The sequence below is a fragment of the Vigna umbellata genome, chromosome 5 (genome assembly GCF_029865625.1).
Source record: "Vigna umbellata cultivar VRB3 chromosome 5, Vumbellata_1.0, whole genome shotgun sequence".
Lineage (NCBI taxonomy): Eukaryota > Viridiplantae > Streptophyta > Magnoliopsida > Fabales > Fabaceae > Vigna > Vigna umbellata.
In genome coordinates, this window is record NC_142169.1 from 70,501,031 (window position 1) to 70,519,955 (window position 18,925).

Genomic DNA, 18,925 nt, shown 5'->3' on the forward strand with positions numbered 1-18,925 from the left:
TAATTAAAAATAAAAACAATCGTATTTAATCATGTAAGATTTTTATCATTATTTTAGTGCTGTGTTTGTTTGTTTGTACCTATATAAAGGAAATGACTTTCTTGTTGTTGTAAAACTGGATCAATTGAAGAAAAAGAGTGAGCGAAATTTCTCTCTCTTTCAATTAACGAAGTCGTCGTTACTTTAGTTTAAGAAAAGAAAAATGTACAAACCATATCCTTATGGAATGTGAGTTATGTCACTTTTTTTTGTTATCTTTTTCGTTGCTAATTGCAAGATTCTAGATTATCACGAGACCTTCTTTTGTTGCTTTTGTTCTTATCTCTAAATTAGTGGACACAAAAATTCTATCACTTTTCAAGTTGGTAACTTATCTCCTTCGTTTACAGTAAGCCATGCCCATTGTAAAATTAATTTCGAACTCGTTTAGATGGTTCAAGAATGCACCGTGGCATAGTTCAAAATTATACAAATATATAAATGTTATAATATATAAAATATTATAAGAGTGAGTCTATTTTATGAATAGAAATAAGAAAACATGACAAAAAAAATTAGCGTCGATGAATATCCGTAGATAAAATTCGTAAATATTTATTACTTTTCGTTATGGATAGAGTATTTTAATACCCGTTTATAAATGAGTCAGGTACGGATGTTCGTTACTTGTAAATAATAAAAATTTAATTTATATTTTATTAATTAAATTAAATTAATATTAAAATTAATTTATATTTTATAAGGTTAAATTTAATTAAAATTAAAATTATATTTATATTTAATTTAATTTATATTATATTTTATATATTTTTGTAATTTTATTTAAATTTTGTTTTAATAATTTATAAAAACATTTTTTTTAAATATTTATAGATATCCGCGAGTATTACGAGTATCCGTAGGTTTTAAAATATCCGCAGATAATTTTTAAGCGGATATCCGTACGAATAACGAATCGGATAGCAGGTGAATTTTTTTTGTCGGATCGAGTTGTGAGTAGACATTATCCGTATCCGACTCGACCTGTTATCATCCCTAATAAAGATCCAATAAACTATTGTTTTAAAATTTTGGTTAAGAATAATGTTAATTCTTTGTGTTTGGATTCATATTCTCTTCTCAAATATACCTATAACTCGAGTATACTAAATTGTTAATAATTTATGAAAACAAAATACCAATCCGGTTTATTTTTATATGAAATCATTAACACTATAAATAAGCTCTTTCTTTTCTCCAGACGTTTAGTAATTAGTAATTGATACCTAACTGTAACCACGTGTTAATGTTGTAATATTTTAAGCAAGTGCAACGTACAATCAAATATTAGTCACCGATCACTAGAGGCATCCAAATAAAAAGAAATCACACCAAAACAACTTTAATAAAATTAAAGTATACACTAAATTATAAATTATTGAAACTTATGGTAGTGAAACACCCCAATTAACTGGTGCAATATCAAAACTAAATAATTCACTAAAATATTACTTTTTAGTTATCTTGTTGAGAGGGTATTGTTCCGTGTTTCACTCCAACCTAGTGAATCTTCAACCTCATGAATTTGATATCAGCCTCACTCATAAAATGGGCAAAACCACCGTTCTGGTTCAATGTTTTAGAAAAAGGACACATTTTGAAAAAATTACGAAAATTAACAAACATGTCAAAGTAATATTTTTAAAATTGTGCCAAGATCATACTATTTATTTCAAAATATTTTTAAAATTAAAATTATGTTAATATAACACGATTCCAGTTTAAATTATTTTAAACTAATAAATTCTTACAAAAATTATATTAAAATCGTGTTTAGAAATAATAACAGATCCGTCAGAGATAAATAGTGTTTATCTACAAAAAAAAGTTCTATTTATTATCATGCGTGAATATCCATTTAAAAATATGTACATGTATTTTAAAATCAGTGAATATTCATAAATATCACATATATTTAAAAAAAATATTTCATAAATTTTCAAAATATATAAAATATAAATTAAATTAAATTAAATATAAATATAATTTTAATTTAATTTAATTTAATAAAATATTAACTAATATTAAATTTGTTAAAATTTAATTTATAAATATAAAATATATTTTTATTTTTTTATAAATAATAAATACTCGTAATATGATATTCATCTGTCTTGTTTAGAAGTAGATATTAAAATACTCCCTATTCATAAATAATAAATGTTACATATACTAACTGTCCATCACAAGACATGAATATTTCTTTCTATCTATGTCATGGACCTATTACTTTTAGGCATATTTTTTTTCTTCATAAAACCATGTCAAAGTGAAATAATGTTTTTGCAATATTTATAATGTTTTACAATATATCTATTTCAGTAATATTTTACACCAAACAATGCTTTTGCCTACACGTTGTTGTGATTTCCATTCATTTAACAAATTTGACGAGAGTAGAGAGTGGTTTATCACGGTGAACCCCATATATGGTTATAAATTAGTGTTGTTTTAAGTAGTTTTGTACATAAAAAAAAGTACTTTTACACAGAGAGAACGCGTTTTGTTGAATGGTGCAATAAAAAACATAAACATGCATGATGGTGAGAAAGTGGAAGGTGTTGTTGGTGTGCAGTGTTTGGGTCTGACAATTACAACGTGCACATATCATGAGTCTCATTGGTGTAGAGACCAATAACATGATTCTCCACTCCTCACTGCCCACACGTGGCTCTGTTTCATTAGCCAATTTCCCAGCTTCTTCCACACAAAAGCATCCTCAGCTAAATTAACCACATTCATTCTCCAGTCAAATATTATTCTTAATCACACGTTGATCAAACCACAAATTATTATTACTAATGAACAAAAAATCTTATTGAATGCTTGTATTTGTAGCAGTAGATGCCAACTCAAAATTGCAAATCATCATCAAATTGTAGCGGGTGTTGGAAATTTTGGAATAAGATAATAACCTTAACAGCTAGCATTTTCAGGAAGAATCTCGCATGCAGATTTTGAAAAGGGCTATTGGTTTTTTATAAATGAATTTTGAACAGTAGTTTTGAGTTGGTAAAAATATAGTAAAAAAGAAATGGTGGTAGTTCTTGCTTTTTGTTTATTTTTTGTGTGTGGGTGATAATGATAAGGATAATACTACGGTGGTAACATAATATTCTTTTGGCTTTAGGCTCGTACACCCTTTATCTTTCTCTTTCACCTTTGCTTCTCCTCAACGTTCGGTAGCCTAAAAGTTAGCCCTAATTGAAAAAAAATAAAATTGAGAAAGAGAAAGGGAATAAAAGAGAGAGTTTGCATTTACAAGTATAGGTAGAGATAGCTTACGGTTAAGAGAGGGAAGTGGGTTCAGTGGATTTTCTAGAGAGAGAAGGGTGTGATGGCCAAAAGTCTCATGAACAAGGCTTTGGCCTCTTATTCTTATTCTTGGTGTTGAGTGGTGTTGTGTAGAGAGAGAGAAAGAGGGTGTGGTGGTGATTCCAGATGCTGTGGAAATGGGGAAAAGTGAGCAACAGCATGTGCAGGAAGAAGGGCAGAGTGGTGGGAGTGAGGTTGAGGCTCCACTCTGTTGGGTCCTTCTTCGACCATTCAGTTTCAAGTGTCTGTTCCTTCTCCTTCTCAGTTTGTCGGCTTTGATTTCTTCACTCTTTTGGGTTCTTCCCAGGCACAACGTTACTTATAGTTTTGATGCAAGAGATGTAATTAAGCAAAATGGTCAGTCTCAATCGATTTCCCTTTCCTTCCCAACAATTGCCTTCTTTGTGGTTTTGGGTCTTATGATATATGGAATAGTTTAAAAATTTTGCATTTGGGTTATCTGATATTTTGATTGTCAATTTTTTAGTATTACAGTGATCGAATGATTGGAAATTTTATCTTTTCCATCGTGTATTTGATATCAGTCATCAGGGGGTACTGAGTGGTTATCAGGAATTCAGGTTTTGAAGAAATTGGGGCTTGGTTATGATTTTGTTCCTCAAAATTAGATTTTCTGGTGTTTTTAGTGAATTAGTGCAGAGTTTCTTCTTTAATTGTTCAATGAGGAATTATATCTAATCCTTTGGGCACTTGGGCATGTGGATGTAGAGGTTAGATTGAGTCTGATGTTTGTTATCACTTTACTTGATGTTCTGGAAATTCAAATGCAGGGTTTTTCTTGTATAAATTTTGGGGAAAAGTTGTGTGAACAAAAATTATTTGATGCAGTACATGCCAAGAGGAACCGCAAGAATAGCTGTCAAACTATCATTAATGTTCTGTATAATTAATGCTTTGATTTTTTGAGAGGTGCCATGGTTTGTTGGCATCTGACATGCTTATCTGGTTTTGTCTGTTTGATTGTGTGTGCACATCTGTCTTGGATTTACTTCGGTATGGGCTAATGTGATATGCTTAACCCATGAATTTGGTGAAAGGTTGTGTATGTATTGCTTATATTGGCTCAAGAATTTAAAATGCTGATTGGTACGAGTCACTCGATGTAAAAATTTTAAAAGAATGTTTGTAAAATTAGTTTGTATGGAACTAAATATTGGAGTAATTTTGTGTAGAATTATAAAGTTGTTATTTGAATGAAGCTCTAAATTATCAGTAAGAGCAGTTTGTTCTTCTTCCCTTCAGATAATCGTATATAGAACTCGTGATACCTTTTGTATTTCAATTCTTTTTATACAACAAAAACTTGTTAGTAGTTACAATTGTAAATTATTGTTTATGGGTAATTATATAGGTTGATCTTGAAAGTAGTAGTCAGCTACTCACTGCTATAAAATAGCCTAACAATGCTTCGTCACGGAGTATAACATTTTAGTTTCCTGAAACTTTTATAACCTAAGTTGGAGAATGTTAGGATATTCTGTAGAAATCCAGGAATAGTGTGTTTCAAAGATTTTAATCACATCATTAACAACAAAAACATTACCTCACTAAGATTTGAACATAGATTCAAAACATGATCCACTCAAGTCAAAGAACAATGCTTTGATGGCCTACATTGTGTGACTACCTCCAATATGAGTAAATTATTTAGGTTGCAAATTGCAAATCTGTACTGTGCAAAGTCCTTTTATTGTTCATATCCTTTGTTTCTGTGCAATATGTGTGATCTGCTCAACTGTACCTAATAAGTTTGTGTATTGATCTCTTTTTCTGTTATTCTTCTTAGATCAATCTTCTGCATTATAGACTGTGTCTCTGTTAAAATTCTTTGACATTACTGAGTTTATTGATTATTTATTTGATTGAACATATTTCCAGCTGCTGTCCAGACATCCTTCAGACTGGAAAATCCAGTTTCACAGCTTATTCCATATATTGAAACGTTAGAATATGATATATATGGCGAAATAGCTCTACCAAATACAAAGGTTTCTGCATGCTTCTGTTCTTATATTTTTAGTTTTCCCTAAGATTCTGTTTATGCATACAAAGGGGCTTATAAGCTGTTGTATCTTAACAGGTGGCTATCCTGTCCATGCACCAAAGTATTACACCTAACTGTACTGACGTGGTGTTTGGTGTTCTGTGTGATCCGATGAACGGTTCAATAAATCCAGTGTCCTTGAGTGTGCTGAGATCATCTTTGATTGAACTGTTTCTCAAGCAATCCAACCTGACTTTGACACCACCAATATTTGGGAATGCATCGATATTTGAAATCTTGAAGTTTCCTGGAGGATTAACTGTAATACCACCGTACTCTGCTTACATTTGGCAGATGCCTGAGGTTCTGTTTAATTTTACTCTTAATAATTCAATATCTGAAATACTGGAGAATTTTGATGACTTCAAGGAAGAATTGAAGTTTGGATTGCATCTAAACTCTGACGAGGTACTTCCCCATAACCTGATTCCCTTGTTATTTTAGGGGTTTCAATTTTGATTTATAAATGCCACTCACTTCAAACTCTAAAACTGTAGTATATTTCAGATTTGTTTCAGACCCTACTTGCATCTAATGACAAAACTTGGGGACTAAATTTGAGCAAAAAAATTCTTCAGGCCTAAATCATACAATAGTCATAGTAGAGGGACCAAAAATGTAATCAGAACTTTTTTAACTGAAATCTTTATGGAAGGAAGAAGAAAGCAAAATGTCTAATTTTTAATACAGAGAACAAAGTGGGCAGAAATTTATTCCATAAGAGATGTTCATTATTATTATTACTATTTCCATTTTTTCTCGAAGATAACAAATTCTATATAGGTTTTACTGGGATGGGAAAACTTATGGCTACGGCTCTCTTGGTCATAAATGAAAATTTTAGTTTACCTGTTTTAGTAGTTGGAAAACAATGCACTTTTTGGATTCCCAAAAATCATGTTGTATTGCCATTTTTGTAATTTAGATTTTATTGATATCCAATTTGTGCTTTTTCATTCTTTGCACAATCAAAGAAGCATAGCCCAAAATGAATCGAATGAGAATGATAGTTTGTCTTGTTTTGTACATTGAGGTATTGAAATTTCACTGAATGATGTACAAAAGTCAATCCATTGAATCCACCTTATCCTAAATCCTGCTTGCTGCAGGAAAATATCAGAAGTTGGAATTGAGTCCATTCACAGTTGCTAATATATGCATCTATACATATTGTTCGCATTGCATGATATCTAACACCGTGTGACATTTTTGGCAGAATGTGTACGTGCAAATAACAAATGAAAATGGCTCAACGACAGCTCCTCCAGTAGTAGTCCAGGCTTCAATCATGCCAGGCTTTGGTAGCCTCTTGCCCCAAAGATTAAAACAATTAGCTCAAACAATAACAGGTTCTGCTGGCAAAAATCTTGGCCTTGATAACTCAGTTTTTGGCAGAGTTAAAGAAGTCAGACTATCTACTTTCTTGAAGAAAAAACTTCATGCATCCTCACCTTCTCCTTCTCCAGCTCCATCCCCACAGTTAAGTGATCACTCTGAGCCATCAACTTCACCACATCCTGCTAGTCCGTACTCTCCAATATCACCTGCAACTGCTGAGCCATCTCCCTGTTTTGACTGTGAAGTATCTTCACCTGCACCATCTGTTGTGCCTGAGCATCCTCCTGATCCTTGTCCATATAGTGGCTTCGTACATCATCCCATCTCTTCACCAAAATCTTATTCTAAACCATCCATTTCCCCTGATTATTCACCTTCTGCTGCCCCCACCTCGAATTCTGCCAGCCACACTACTGAAGAAGCTTCTGATCTGTATCATGGATCCAAGCGTCGGCAGGGTATAGAAACATCTAAAAAATTGGTGTCTCAGATGCATGCTCCATCCTCTATATGTAAGTGTATCTGGTCATGTAGACTCACCTTTAGTTCTCATGCTTGGCTGTAGTTGAAACTTGGAACTGATAAGATTTGCATCATGCTGACAACATATTATTAAAGCATTCTTTCAGAAGTTTTTGTTATACTTTGTGGAGCCACTAATCTTTTTGATGGCATGGTCACTCGGTATTTTTTTTACACATCATCACCTACATGCATGTCAATTACATTTAAAGAAGTTGAAAGCAGTAGCAGTTTATATTACCTTTAAAATCATCAGTTGCTGTATCAGGTGACTGGGATTTTTTTGAACATACTAAATTAATTGAATTATGGTGTTCTCTTGATTTGCTGCATTTTCTTAGAACCTTGTTTTTACTTTTCCCTTTTTCCTTTATTGTGTGCAGCATCAGCGGGTGGTGATTTCCGAGGGGAAATATTGCTAATGGGACTTTGTATGCTGTTAATTTCTTTTTCTTTTTGTCAATGATACCACATCTGATGATATGGATGTTGCCTGATGAAGGATCCTGGAGACATGCAAGGGATAATGATGCTTTGCAAGTTTTGTTCAGACTACAGAAGGAAGAAGCTTCCTTTGAATTTTAATTTGCCTTAATTTTACTTGAAGCATGCAACCACCATGTAAAGCTCCGGTGGGTAAAGGGTCAAAGCCAGAAAATTGGCAGGCCTCTCATCTAGTACTATATATTCTATGAAGAATGAAATTGATCCCAAAGGGGTCAACTAACAAACAGCGTGATCAAGAGCAAATTGGCTTTCAGATGTCAGAAGAACCATCCCTTGTATTCGATCAAGCGTATGATATGCAAAGAAATGTGGGTTCTTTCAGCATCTGAATCTGTAAAACATCTACAGTAATATCTAGCAAAGAGATAAATTAGTCACACTTGTATAGCTCTATGCTTCCACATTCTCCCTGCATTTGAAAGAAAATAAGAATTCAAATTCATCCATCAAGAAACACCATGGCTGTGCTCTGTTGTAGAGACAGATCTTTTACTGTTAAAAAAAGGGGTCAAAGGAAATCGTAAGAGAAACGTAAAAGTTAATTCCATGTGTTCTGGAAAATAAAAATAAAAAAAGGGATAATTTTCAATGATAAAATGAAACAGCTTCAGATGTTGTGGTGGTCCTATAATGTCAAATTCGAACTTGAAATTTTAAATGGTCCATTTCTTTCGGCACCTTAATAATTTCAACTAGTAATCTCATAAATTTTAAATTTTTATATTCTGAAATACATTTTTTTGTAATTTATATTATAGATTTTAAAATAAAAAATAAAAAATTTATTCTAGATTACATAACTTGGAATACAATTTTTTTATTATAGATTGTGTATTTCAGAACACAAAGATTTCTAATTTAGATTTTACGTTCTAAAATATGAAATAAAAAATATTTTAGATTATATAATCTAAAATATAAAAATTTGTGGAAGTATAGGTTTAAATTATGGAAATAAGCTTAGCTCTCAAAGGTGGTTTCGTAGCCAAATTGACCCAGTCTTCTACAAGTGACTTAAAATAGTCAGGTCTTTGTCAAGTTTTCTTTCTTTGGTGGAAATTAAAAAAATTTAGATCCAAACTGCATATTTCTTTGTCATCACATATCTTTCTATTTTAATAATGGTCTAGTCACTTACTATATGGTTATTGTTTATGCCTCTACAAATTATAGAAGTAGAAGGAACTTAATGATCTATGAATAGCAAAATTTCATGGGTGGAGGATAGAAGGAACTGAATCAGTTATTATACTTATTTCTTGTACTCAATTCGCTTGAAAAAATTGTAGAAAATTTGGAATAGGATTGATGAAGGGCATGAATTTATGAGTGCTTATGGAGAATCAAATTTCACTTTACAAACTAAATAAAATTGTTAAATTTAAAAGCCACTTATTAAAGCATATTGTTTTCTTTACAAGAATGGTTAATGATAGTGTTATGATAGAAACTTGAGAGTATTATGAACATATCAATTTGGATCTAGAGGATTCTCATGTAAAGAATTGTTTTTTGTAGTTAAATAGAAGAGACAATCAATAATAAAATATTATTTTAAATGAGGTTTAAATTAGTAGAATATGAAATACTATAAACTTTAAATATAGTTCATAATCACAACTTCAACAAGATGCTTATAACAATATGGACCACACAATATATCATTAAAAATAATCAAATTATCATTTTAATCTTCTCTAAAGACCACATGATAAACTAATTACCTTATCTTTCACATTCTTACTTTGCTCATTAGATGTGTGCAAATGTAAAAGAGTTGAATGGGATAGAAGGTAAAGAAATTCAAATCATATTTTTCCACCAACTATCAATAAATGATACTAAAAAACTCCAATTCCCATCCCCTAGTTAGGCATTCACCCCTATGATTAAACAAAAATCAATGCCTCCCTGCATAAACATGTTAATTCTTTATAACTAGTCTAACAAGATCATTTCCAGTGAACCATAAAAAAGAAACTAGAACATTCACCTTAACAGTTACCAACAAAAGTAGGTCATTAACAATTCTCTGAAAGAGACATATCTGGGTTCTGGCCTTAAAAAAAGCTTGATTCCCAACTCTTGCCCCTTAACTACTGCTTGATTGCAATTCCTTCCAAAAGGCCATCAGCCCTGAAGTTAGCCACGAAGAGTCTTGGATCAACAGGTCCTGGAAGACTGAATGAAAGTGTGAATGGTCCAGGTGGACATAACTTCCGAATTTTCATCTCAAAAACTCGTGCTTGTTTTCTTATGGTTTTTCCACCAGTTACCACCCCTTTGATCAGAACCCTCCCATTAGATTGAACATCACAACTAAACGTACCTGCTACAAAGTATAATGTTAATCAACAATCAAGAAAGAATCTTTATGGAAAACATGAGTACAGGTCAGGGTGTTGTGAGTTTATCACTAGATGAAGATTGATGGATTTTCTGAAAAAAGGAAAACAGGACAAGGATCAGTTGAGACAGACTCTAATTGAAGCCATTTGCAATTGAAAATGGTCACACTTTCACTACATCACTTTGTTTTACACTTCTGTGAACCCTCCCCTTCATTTTTTTTTTGTTCTTGGTGTTGAAATAGGTATTAGCTTTAATAGAATATCATGTTCATTACTAGAATTATCAGTTCTTGAATGCTGTTTATATATTAAAAGATGTCACAGCATTGAAGTTCATATTCTTCTTAAAGGTCTTCCTACACACAAACAAGCTATCAATAGCTGTTCTCACCAACATTAAGAAAAATATCATATTTCTGTTTAAGAAATACCTCTCTCACAACCAGTTCGAAGAAAAATGAGTTATGAAAGAAATGAAATGCTTGTATTTTATTGAGGGCTTAGCATTCAATATATATAGAACTAACAAGAGGTCTATACACAATTTTTTACTGGAATGAAAAAAAGTTACAACAGAACAACTAATTCTCAGGTAATGTTATTAAAATCAAGAGTATTCTTGGATACTCAATTGATAATGTGAATAAGGGAGACACAACAAGATGACATGAATTTCAGGTAGGGAGACACAACAAGATTGTTTAGTTGCTTGTTAAAACCAAAGATTTCTAAACCACATCAATCCGTTCAAGCACAAAGATTCGGGTTAAAAGGACCCGTTTATTCACTACCATCATGTCACAATCTCCAGCTCCTGCGTCAACATTTCCAACTTTGTCTTCATAGTAGTGGTTGGTGTCTTCTTCTACCTTGTATTTTTTTTCTTTTCTGTTTTTGTACTTGATGTCTTTTTGGAGTGTTTTATTCCGTTTATTTGTGTTATGTATTTGATCTTATTACTTATTTAATATGAGTGATTTTCTTATTTATATTGTTTTTTTAGTACATGCACATGTCTAAAATAATGTTCCATATTAAATAGAGAACATGTTCTGCATTACTTTTGTATGATTGATGTTATATTCATAATTATATATAAAAATTACGTACAAATTTGTTATCTTGTTTTAATAAATATAAATATATTATAATTATAATTAAAATACAATTAAACAAGTGAACAACTTTCAAGAAACATATTCATGTATGTATGTTAATTGCCAATTAACTATAAATATAAAACACTATATTTAAATACCATAAGCTATTTGACTCAGTTTACTTCAGTTAATCAAACAATTCAGTTGAGAAAAGAGTAGATCCAAAAAATCTAAAGAGATTTCAGTCTTGATTGGTTCAGTTTTTTTTTTAAGAGTTTTTGATATTTTTTCAGGATCGTTTCAATTTTAAACAGTTTTAAGAATACATCATCTCTAGTTTTTTATCAAATACACCCACTGTACTCATCAACAAATGAAATGAAATATTTGTTTCCTTCTAGAGGTGACACTGCAAGTTGCTCAGACATGTCAGAATGAGCAACTTCTGTAAATAAGAACTAATTAAATTTTTGGATTATTTTCTAATGATACAAACTTCACACATCTTGTCACGGGAAGATAGTTTAGGCAATCTCATTACCATGTCACTAATGGCTAATTGAGTTAAGTTGGCTTTCATGATTGTCAAAGTAAGCGTGACATTTGTACTCATGTTTGCAAAAACCATGACAGTATCTACTTTATTCTCCTACTCTGATACTTTTTTGTTAAAAAACATGTCTCCCACACTCACACACAGATCCAATGAGAATGAATTATGAAAGAAATGAAATACTTGTACATACATAGTGCTAACTAAAGGTCTATGTATAAATTTGTACAGTTGGTACAACATAAACAGAACCAAACAAAACAACTAACTACCACATGGAGACCATGACAGTAGCAGTTCTAAGCACTCATAATGTTTGTCCAAATGAATGAATTCTTAACTAACAGAATAACAATCAGCCCATAATAAAAGCAGGTTCCAAGCAGTTGGATAATATTTATGACTTCTGATCAAGATACAAAAAGTTCCATGGTATAATGCATATTCTGGTCATGTCCATTTATGATAAATTGAATAACAACCCCTCCAACAGGACAATAAGGACCTACTTGGATGAAATTTTTTCATAAACACTTTCAAGTAAAGAAAAATATAAATATATAAACTTCTTCAAAGTCTAAAAAAAGCTTATGAACAAACTATAATCTGCAGAAACATTCTCATATAAGTTTATTCAAAATCGGTTTAATTTATGAAAAAAAATTCACTTCATTTTTTTTTTAAATAGTTTACAGAAAAGTTTACTTAAACATACCCTTACAAATGACAGAAAAACCAGAGTAAATGAAGAGAACTTACCAAAATTTTTCTGAACTCCTGCTAAGGAAACACGGAATAGATATGCCACTTCACCAATACCAATATCCACAATACCAACAGATGGACCAAATATTCCTTTTCTTGCTGTCCCAGTTAAAACAAGAGAACAATCCTGATTCCAGACTTCAGTATCAGGAACAGATAGAAGGGGCATGAATGTTGGCACATTAGATTTGCATGTGTTATTGGAAGGATTAACCTTGACATTGTGTTTTGTAGGGAACACAGGGCCTAGAACTGACTGTGTATCATCAATATGCTTTCTCTTGTGTCCTTCTTGAGAACTTTCTGATTGACATTCCATATTTTGAATAATCTCCTGTCTTTTGTTCTTAAAATTGTGACCACCGTCATTTTCCAAACATTCACTAAGATTTACCTCGAGAGTGCTGGCACCAGTTAAAGACTTGAATCTATTTAAATCCTCCTCTTTGATGCATTCTGTGGAAGGATCATCAATTAAAACAATCCCTTTAATAATTCTGAAGCTATAAGGATACCATTTCTGTTCATGAAGATCCAAGGGGAAAAAACTGGTGAACTGCTTGCTATTTTGTATAAAATCTGTGGAGGGCAGAACTAATTTTCCCTTCAGATACATATGGAACATATTAAGATCTAAGATATGTTCAAGAGGAGAATGTCTGAGGACATAGTAATACAATCTCTCCAAAAAAGCAATGGTAACATATGAAGATCCCAAATCACTCAATGTGTACTGTGGGGATCCAGCCATTCGTCTTTGGATAAAAGAACATCTTGGATCATCAGACTTGACATCAGGTCCCAAATAGGTAGTGACAATGAATTCAATGAGAAATTTTCTATCACTATCAGTTGCTACTGGTTTGACAGCCCTTCTCTTATAAACAAGATCTCTTCTCAAATTCATGAGTGCTGCAGATTAAACTGAAACAAAGAATTTACAACTACATTTATTTAATATTATATTTATAGTTTACAATTTCTAATAGGTAATAAAAATCAAGGTAAAATACATCTTCCTGTTTTGTATGAATATATTTACAAACTTGTTAGACAATCCCATTGAAAACTGTTTTAAAAGTCTAGTCACTCTTGAGGGTCTTCTTATGATGGCCTTGGGATGACAAGTTGAGAGTCATATCCAGTTCTTGGAAGAAGGATTTAGGGTTTATTGAATTAGAGTCAGATAAAAAGTTTGAGTAAAGTCCTATTACTATTACCAATATGAGGCAACAATATTCATATATAAAACCCAAATTCCCAAAATCCAATATTCATATATAGAACAATGAGTGTCAAATCTCAATCTTCAAATGCAAAAACAACTCAAAAAAAATTAGAAATCAGTGTCAAGAAACTTACAAAATGGGCGAAGCAGATATGCCTCATGCGGCGCCTCAATTCAGTGAAGAGAGAATGAGAGTTAGGCTTTATATATATATATATATATATATATATATATATATATATATATATATATATATATATATATATATATATATATATATATATATATATAAAAGTTTTATACCATGTTATCTGTATAACTAAATTAAAAATAATACAAATCAATTTAAATATAATTTAATTCTTAAAAACATCTATTTTTAAGAAAGTAGTGATATGTTATCTTTTACTATCTATACAAGATAACAGTCCATAATTCAATCTTAATGCATGTGATCACACATACCTTTTTAATCTTAAACTCCTTTCTATGTCATTTAAGTACAACAAGTTTATTTTATTTGTTATATTTAATTAAATATATATATATAAACTATAATTATGAATATCAGTATCTAAAGCGAAAGTTGATATAAATTATTACTATCTAACTTATGTATGTTTAACTCCAGTTATTTCTAAATGGAGGATATGTTTAAAAAATATATACATTTTTAAATAAATAAATTGATAAATAAAACCCTAAAAAAAATTATCATGAAATATACTAAATACTTTGTATATTTTTGGACTAATTTTTTGTTAAGACAAAATATTAAAAGCAAATATTTTAATTGAAACATAAAACTATTATACTTTAACTCTTAATATTTATTCGAATTCAAGGTTAAAGAATAAATATGAATTTCTAAATCAATGAAATACATAAAAATAATGTACTAAAAATAAATGAAATACATACATACATATATATATATATATATATATATATATATATATATATATATATATATATATAATGTGCACAAATATGTACTGAAATTTTTTACAGCATAAACAAATAATTAGTAGATTGATCATAAAATTTCCAGATTACATAAAAATATAAAAGTATTACACACACACACACACATATATATATATATTGATAAAAAAGTTAAAAGAAATGTTAAGAATGGAAGAAATAGATAGATTTAAGATAGTTGAATTACCTTTGTTTGTATAATGAATAAGTGTTAGAAACTAAACCCAAGAAATATAATACCATAAAAAGTAACTGCTAAAATACAAAGTTAATTTTGAAAAGGATTTTTTTTCCTCAGTCTTAAAGAAAAAAAAATGAAAAAATGTGAGATATAAAACCTTACAATATATATATATATATATATATATATATATATATATATATATATATTTGTAAATAAAATTCTTAAAGTAAATCAGAATGAAATTATATATAATTTATAAATACTCTACAAAATATTATAAAAGTACTATAAACATAAGACTACTATAAGTCACTAAAAAGAAGGAAAATTTACTTGGTTCTAATTTATTCAATCTCTCTATTTTTTTTAATGGAAATGAATATTAAATAATTAAAAAAAGTTAAACCATAGATAAGTGTTTTGATTTAGTAAGTTTTTAATTACCTTATTTTATGAGTGAGTAATGTTAAGATCAAATGTCTATACTCTGATCAACATCCAATAGTACCAAGTAATCATTCTAAAGATTTCATCTACAGACTATAAATATTCTAATACTCATTATAAAAAGTCAATGCTAAAGAAGGAGAATCAAACATTTTAATATTTCATATTATTAAATGAGGACTAAGACATTAATTCCTATTTCACTTTTTTTATTACATCATCAAATTCTTATAAACAACACACCAGTACAATAAAAGACTCTACAACATTTAGAACATGTATTCAAAATCTTAATAACAATAGTTTGTCTAGGATTGCAAGTTGTGCAATATAAATTTATGCAAACAATTAGTTAATAGACAAATTTTTATCAAATTGCATGAAAATTTGCAAAAACAAAAAAACATGTAAAACTAGAAAAAAAAAAGTAACTTAAAATTGGAAATAAGGAGAATATTTGTCAATTAACTTCCTTGTATTAAAAGAGTTTTTTTTTTCCTTCAAATATGTTGAAATTAGACATCACAGCAAATCCACCACACAATACCACCTAGGTCCAATTTCATATAAATAAAAAATATACCAAAGAAGATAAAGTCACACTATAAAAAGCCTAATATATCCAAATAGAGCAAATTCACCATTAAAAACTGGATGGAACACACAACTCAAACACCACCCCCTAACTCATATATCCTCATCAACAATTCAGTAACAAAACTCAATAAAAAGAAGATTACACCAAATTATCTATATAGTAAATGATTAAAAAAAAACTTTTTAAATATTTTGAAATTTTCACCTCCATTACAACCTATTTCAATATTAATAGCTAAGTAAAAGAAAAATAATTTAAAATTTTTAAACAAAACTCAACCCCCAAATTTTGCAATTAAATACATAAATGAAAAGGTACCTTGACATAAGAATGAAGAGGAGTTTGAAGGCACAAATTGTGGGTGGTGCAACTTCCGGTGACCAAGTGGTAGCACATGGCGGTCGCGACTAGATTCTTGCAAACCGGTGAGGAAAATGTCTATGCACATTTTTTTTTTTCATTTTGTCTTTTTGAATTTAATGATTTTCTTACATAAATGTTTCTTCACAGTTTTTGGAAGATCTTTGCTAATAAAATAAATAAATTTTACAAGCAAAAATAATGTCCAGCAGAAAATCAAAGCAACCTAAATGTGGGGGTTATAAATATTATAAGCATTATAATCTTCTTTTATCATATATCATATCACAAGTGGAAAAAAATCTTATAAATATTTATTAATTATGTGCATTGTGGTGGTTTTTTAAATGTATCACACAAATTATATAATGGATTGTTTTTTTAATAAATTTACCAAATAGTTTTTCTCGTATGGCTACATTTTCTTTGCCTTTTATTTTTTATCCTTAATGAAATCAATAATTTACACCTTAAAATGCTCCCAAAAGTCAGAGTACTGAAAATTAGCAGAGAAATTACGGCAAGCATTCACATTGGAGAGATTTAAAGAAAATAAAAGCAAATGTATATAGACAAGAGAGACATCAGTAAAGAATAAATCATTTTTCTAAATAAAAATCAGGAAACTAGGTGAAGATCTCCTTTTGAAATGTAGTTCTTCACCAAGAAATAATCTTTTTTCAATCATAACTTGTGGGCACATGCACCAGAAGCAGCTTTCCAGATTTTCTGTATCAATTTCATCCTTGAAATCAACCATTTACCTGCTTAAATTAATTAACCATGGCATAAGTCTGATATGATAAACCAGGTTTCAGTTCCAGAGATCTCACAGATGAAGCTATACAACGAACAATGATCGCCACCAAGAAGAACTACCTGCAAGTCCTAGCACCTTGGTCAGCATTCAAACTATATATATCAAGATTTTATTATATGATATAACATTAGGTAGCACTAAATTACATAATATGATTATTATGTGTCACACTGAACTTACCTCGACGAACACGAAGACGAGTTTCTTGGAAATCAAAGTAGGACCGTGTCCAATCTAGGACTGAACGAATAGGCCTGAATGAAGCCAAGTGGTTCCAAATCCAGTTCAAGCTGTTTGAGAAATCTTCAAAAGCAAACCTCAGGTCATTCTCATCGCTTTGGAAACTGTAATTAGCATTAGGAGTAACCACACCTTGTAGCTCGTATCGGCATACGGGGCAAGTGTTGTGCATGCGCAGCCAAGGGATGATGCAGTCAGAATGGTAGAAATGATTGCATGGCAACTCTCTGGCTTCCATGTCGAGCTCAAACTCATCTTTGCAGATTGGGCAATTGGGATCACTACCCAAATGGGTTTGTGTCAGTTTCACCATTGGCAATGCTGCAATGGCAGAAGATGCTGCAGGAGGTGGCCCTGGTCTGTTATTGTTCTGAATCATTCCATCGATGAAGTCATCTAATAACGTGTCGGTGTCATTGGTCGGAGGAACCATGTTTTGTGGTGGGGAAATAGGCCTAGGTGCAGGAGTTGGTCTTGGAAATCGGAGTGTGATCCAAGCCTGAGAATCTGCACCATGTTCATTTTCTGTTTCCCATGTGGTTGTGTTGAAATGGTTGTTGTTTTGCCTCCTTAGAGGTGGATCAAGAATGAGGGCCAAGTTATGCAAAAGTTGAGTAGCTGGTGAAGGTTGCAAGTTATTTGGCATGTTCATGAGAAGCCTTGGCCTTGAGATATCAAGCTCGTAACGCAGGTGGTGGAAGCAATAGGGACATGTAGAACCATCGTTGTTTGTAAAGGGTATCCTCACGGTTCTTTGGCAGTACAGGCACCAGAAATAGTGAAAAGTTCTTGTTCTTCTGACCCCATTCACAACTATACGAGAACGACCTGTTAGAGACATGTTTTGAGGATAATAAGGTTGCTGTGTTTTGAGGAAGAAGCGAGCTTTTTTTGACAGAAACAACATGGAACTGTTATATGTATTGCGTGTGAAGGAGAGAATGACCTAGGATTGGAGGCACAAGAAAGGGATTCCTTTGCCTTTGTTGCTATTGATGTTTGGTTAGTCATATAATGTCATGCAATCATGGTTGCTTTTCTTGGTAAACTGTTTCTCCATTGCACAAGGCAAAGGATGCTTGAATGATAATGGCAAGTTACAGAGAGCTTTTGGCTTCCTTGAGGGTTTGTAGATACATGTGATGCAATACTGTATTAAAGCTTTTCTTTATGGATGTTTAGTAGCAACCCTAAACTAGATGCAAAGTAAAGAAGTATTTGATATAACTTAAACTTTTTTTAGTGTTTTTTGTAGATTTTTTTTATCAACTATAGAATTTGAGAAGGAATTTTTAATTTTAAAAGTTATTTTTATTTATTTTTGTTTACACTAAATTAATATAAAATGTGTATACAAATAGTAGTTCACACTAAGTTAATCTAAAGATGTGAGAATTTTATTGGTGAAAAATATCAGTTTAAATTTATCGAATAAATTTACTTTTAAATTTAAAAACTTTTGTCTTATCTTTACTTTTAAAAATGTCTTATAAACTAAAAAAGGTTTAA

At 30.9% G+C, this 18,925-nt stretch overlaps 2 protein-coding genes and 1 pseudogene across 4 annotated transcripts; 1 reads left to right on the forward strand and 2 right to left on the reverse strand.

Annotated features, from left to right (window-relative positions):
* Positions 1-3,160: 3,160 nt before the first annotated feature.
* Positions 3,161-8,240, forward strand: LOC124841164 (uncharacterized; annotated as a pseudogene). The gene is made up of 5 exons (XR_015786741.1): positions 3,161-3,711; positions 5,254-5,363; positions 5,456-5,827; positions 6,636-7,269; positions 7,663-8,240. The product of XR_015786741.1 is annotated as an uncharacterized LOC124841164 (transcript).
* A 1,340-nt stretch (positions 8,241-9,580) lies between these two features.
* LOC124841196 (HSP20-like chaperones superfamily protein) lies at positions 9,581-13,978 on the reverse strand. Of its 2 annotated transcripts, none has more exons than XM_047317420.2 (3): positions 13,918-13,978; positions 12,550-13,479; positions 9,581-10,115 (listed from the first exon to the last, which is right to left on the reverse strand). In XM_047317420.2, exons 2-3 carry the CDS (start codon positions 13,460-13,462, stop codon positions 9,883-9,885), a joined length of 1,146 nt encoding a protein of 381 aa, XP_047173376.1. In that variant the 5' UTR covers positions 13,463-13,479; positions 13,918-13,978; the 3' UTR covers positions 9,581-9,882. The 2 variants fall into 2 exon arrangements, with proteins under 2 accessions (XP_047173376.1, XP_047173375.1); XM_047317419.2 differs by having other exon boundaries at positions 9,581-10,118.
* A 2,854-nt stretch (positions 13,979-16,832) lies between these two features.
* On the reverse strand, positions 16,833-18,285 carry LOC124841194 (uncharacterized). Its single transcript, XM_047317417.2, has 2 exons — positions 17,357-18,285; positions 16,833-17,235 (listed from the first exon to the last, which is right to left on the reverse strand). Exons 1-2 carry the CDS (start codon positions 18,255-18,257, stop codon positions 17,198-17,200), a joined length of 939 nt encoding a protein of 312 aa, XP_047173373.1. The 5' UTR covers positions 18,258-18,285; the 3' UTR covers positions 16,833-17,197.
* Positions 18,286-18,925: the final 640 nt, after the last annotated feature.

Excerpts from the sequence above, each read along its gene's own strand:
- LOC124841196 (XM_047317419.2), bottom strand. The coding sequence starts at position 13,462 with ATGAATTTGAGAAGAGATCTTGTTTATAAGAGAAGGGCTGTCAAACCA. Across the intron at positions 10,119-12,549 it reads AGGAGTTCAGAAAAATTTTG|CAGGTACGTTTAGTTGTGAT; the intron begins GTAAGTTCTCTT and ends TATACTTTGTAG.
- LOC124841194 (XM_047317417.2), bottom strand. The coding sequence starts at position 18,257 with ATGTCTCTAACAGGTCGTTCTCGTATAGTTGTGAATGGGGTCAGAAGA. Across the intron at positions 17,236-17,356 it reads TCGTCTTCGTGTTCGTCGAG|GTAGTTCTTCTTGGTGGCGA; the intron begins GTAAGTTCAGTG and ends TAGGACTTGCAG.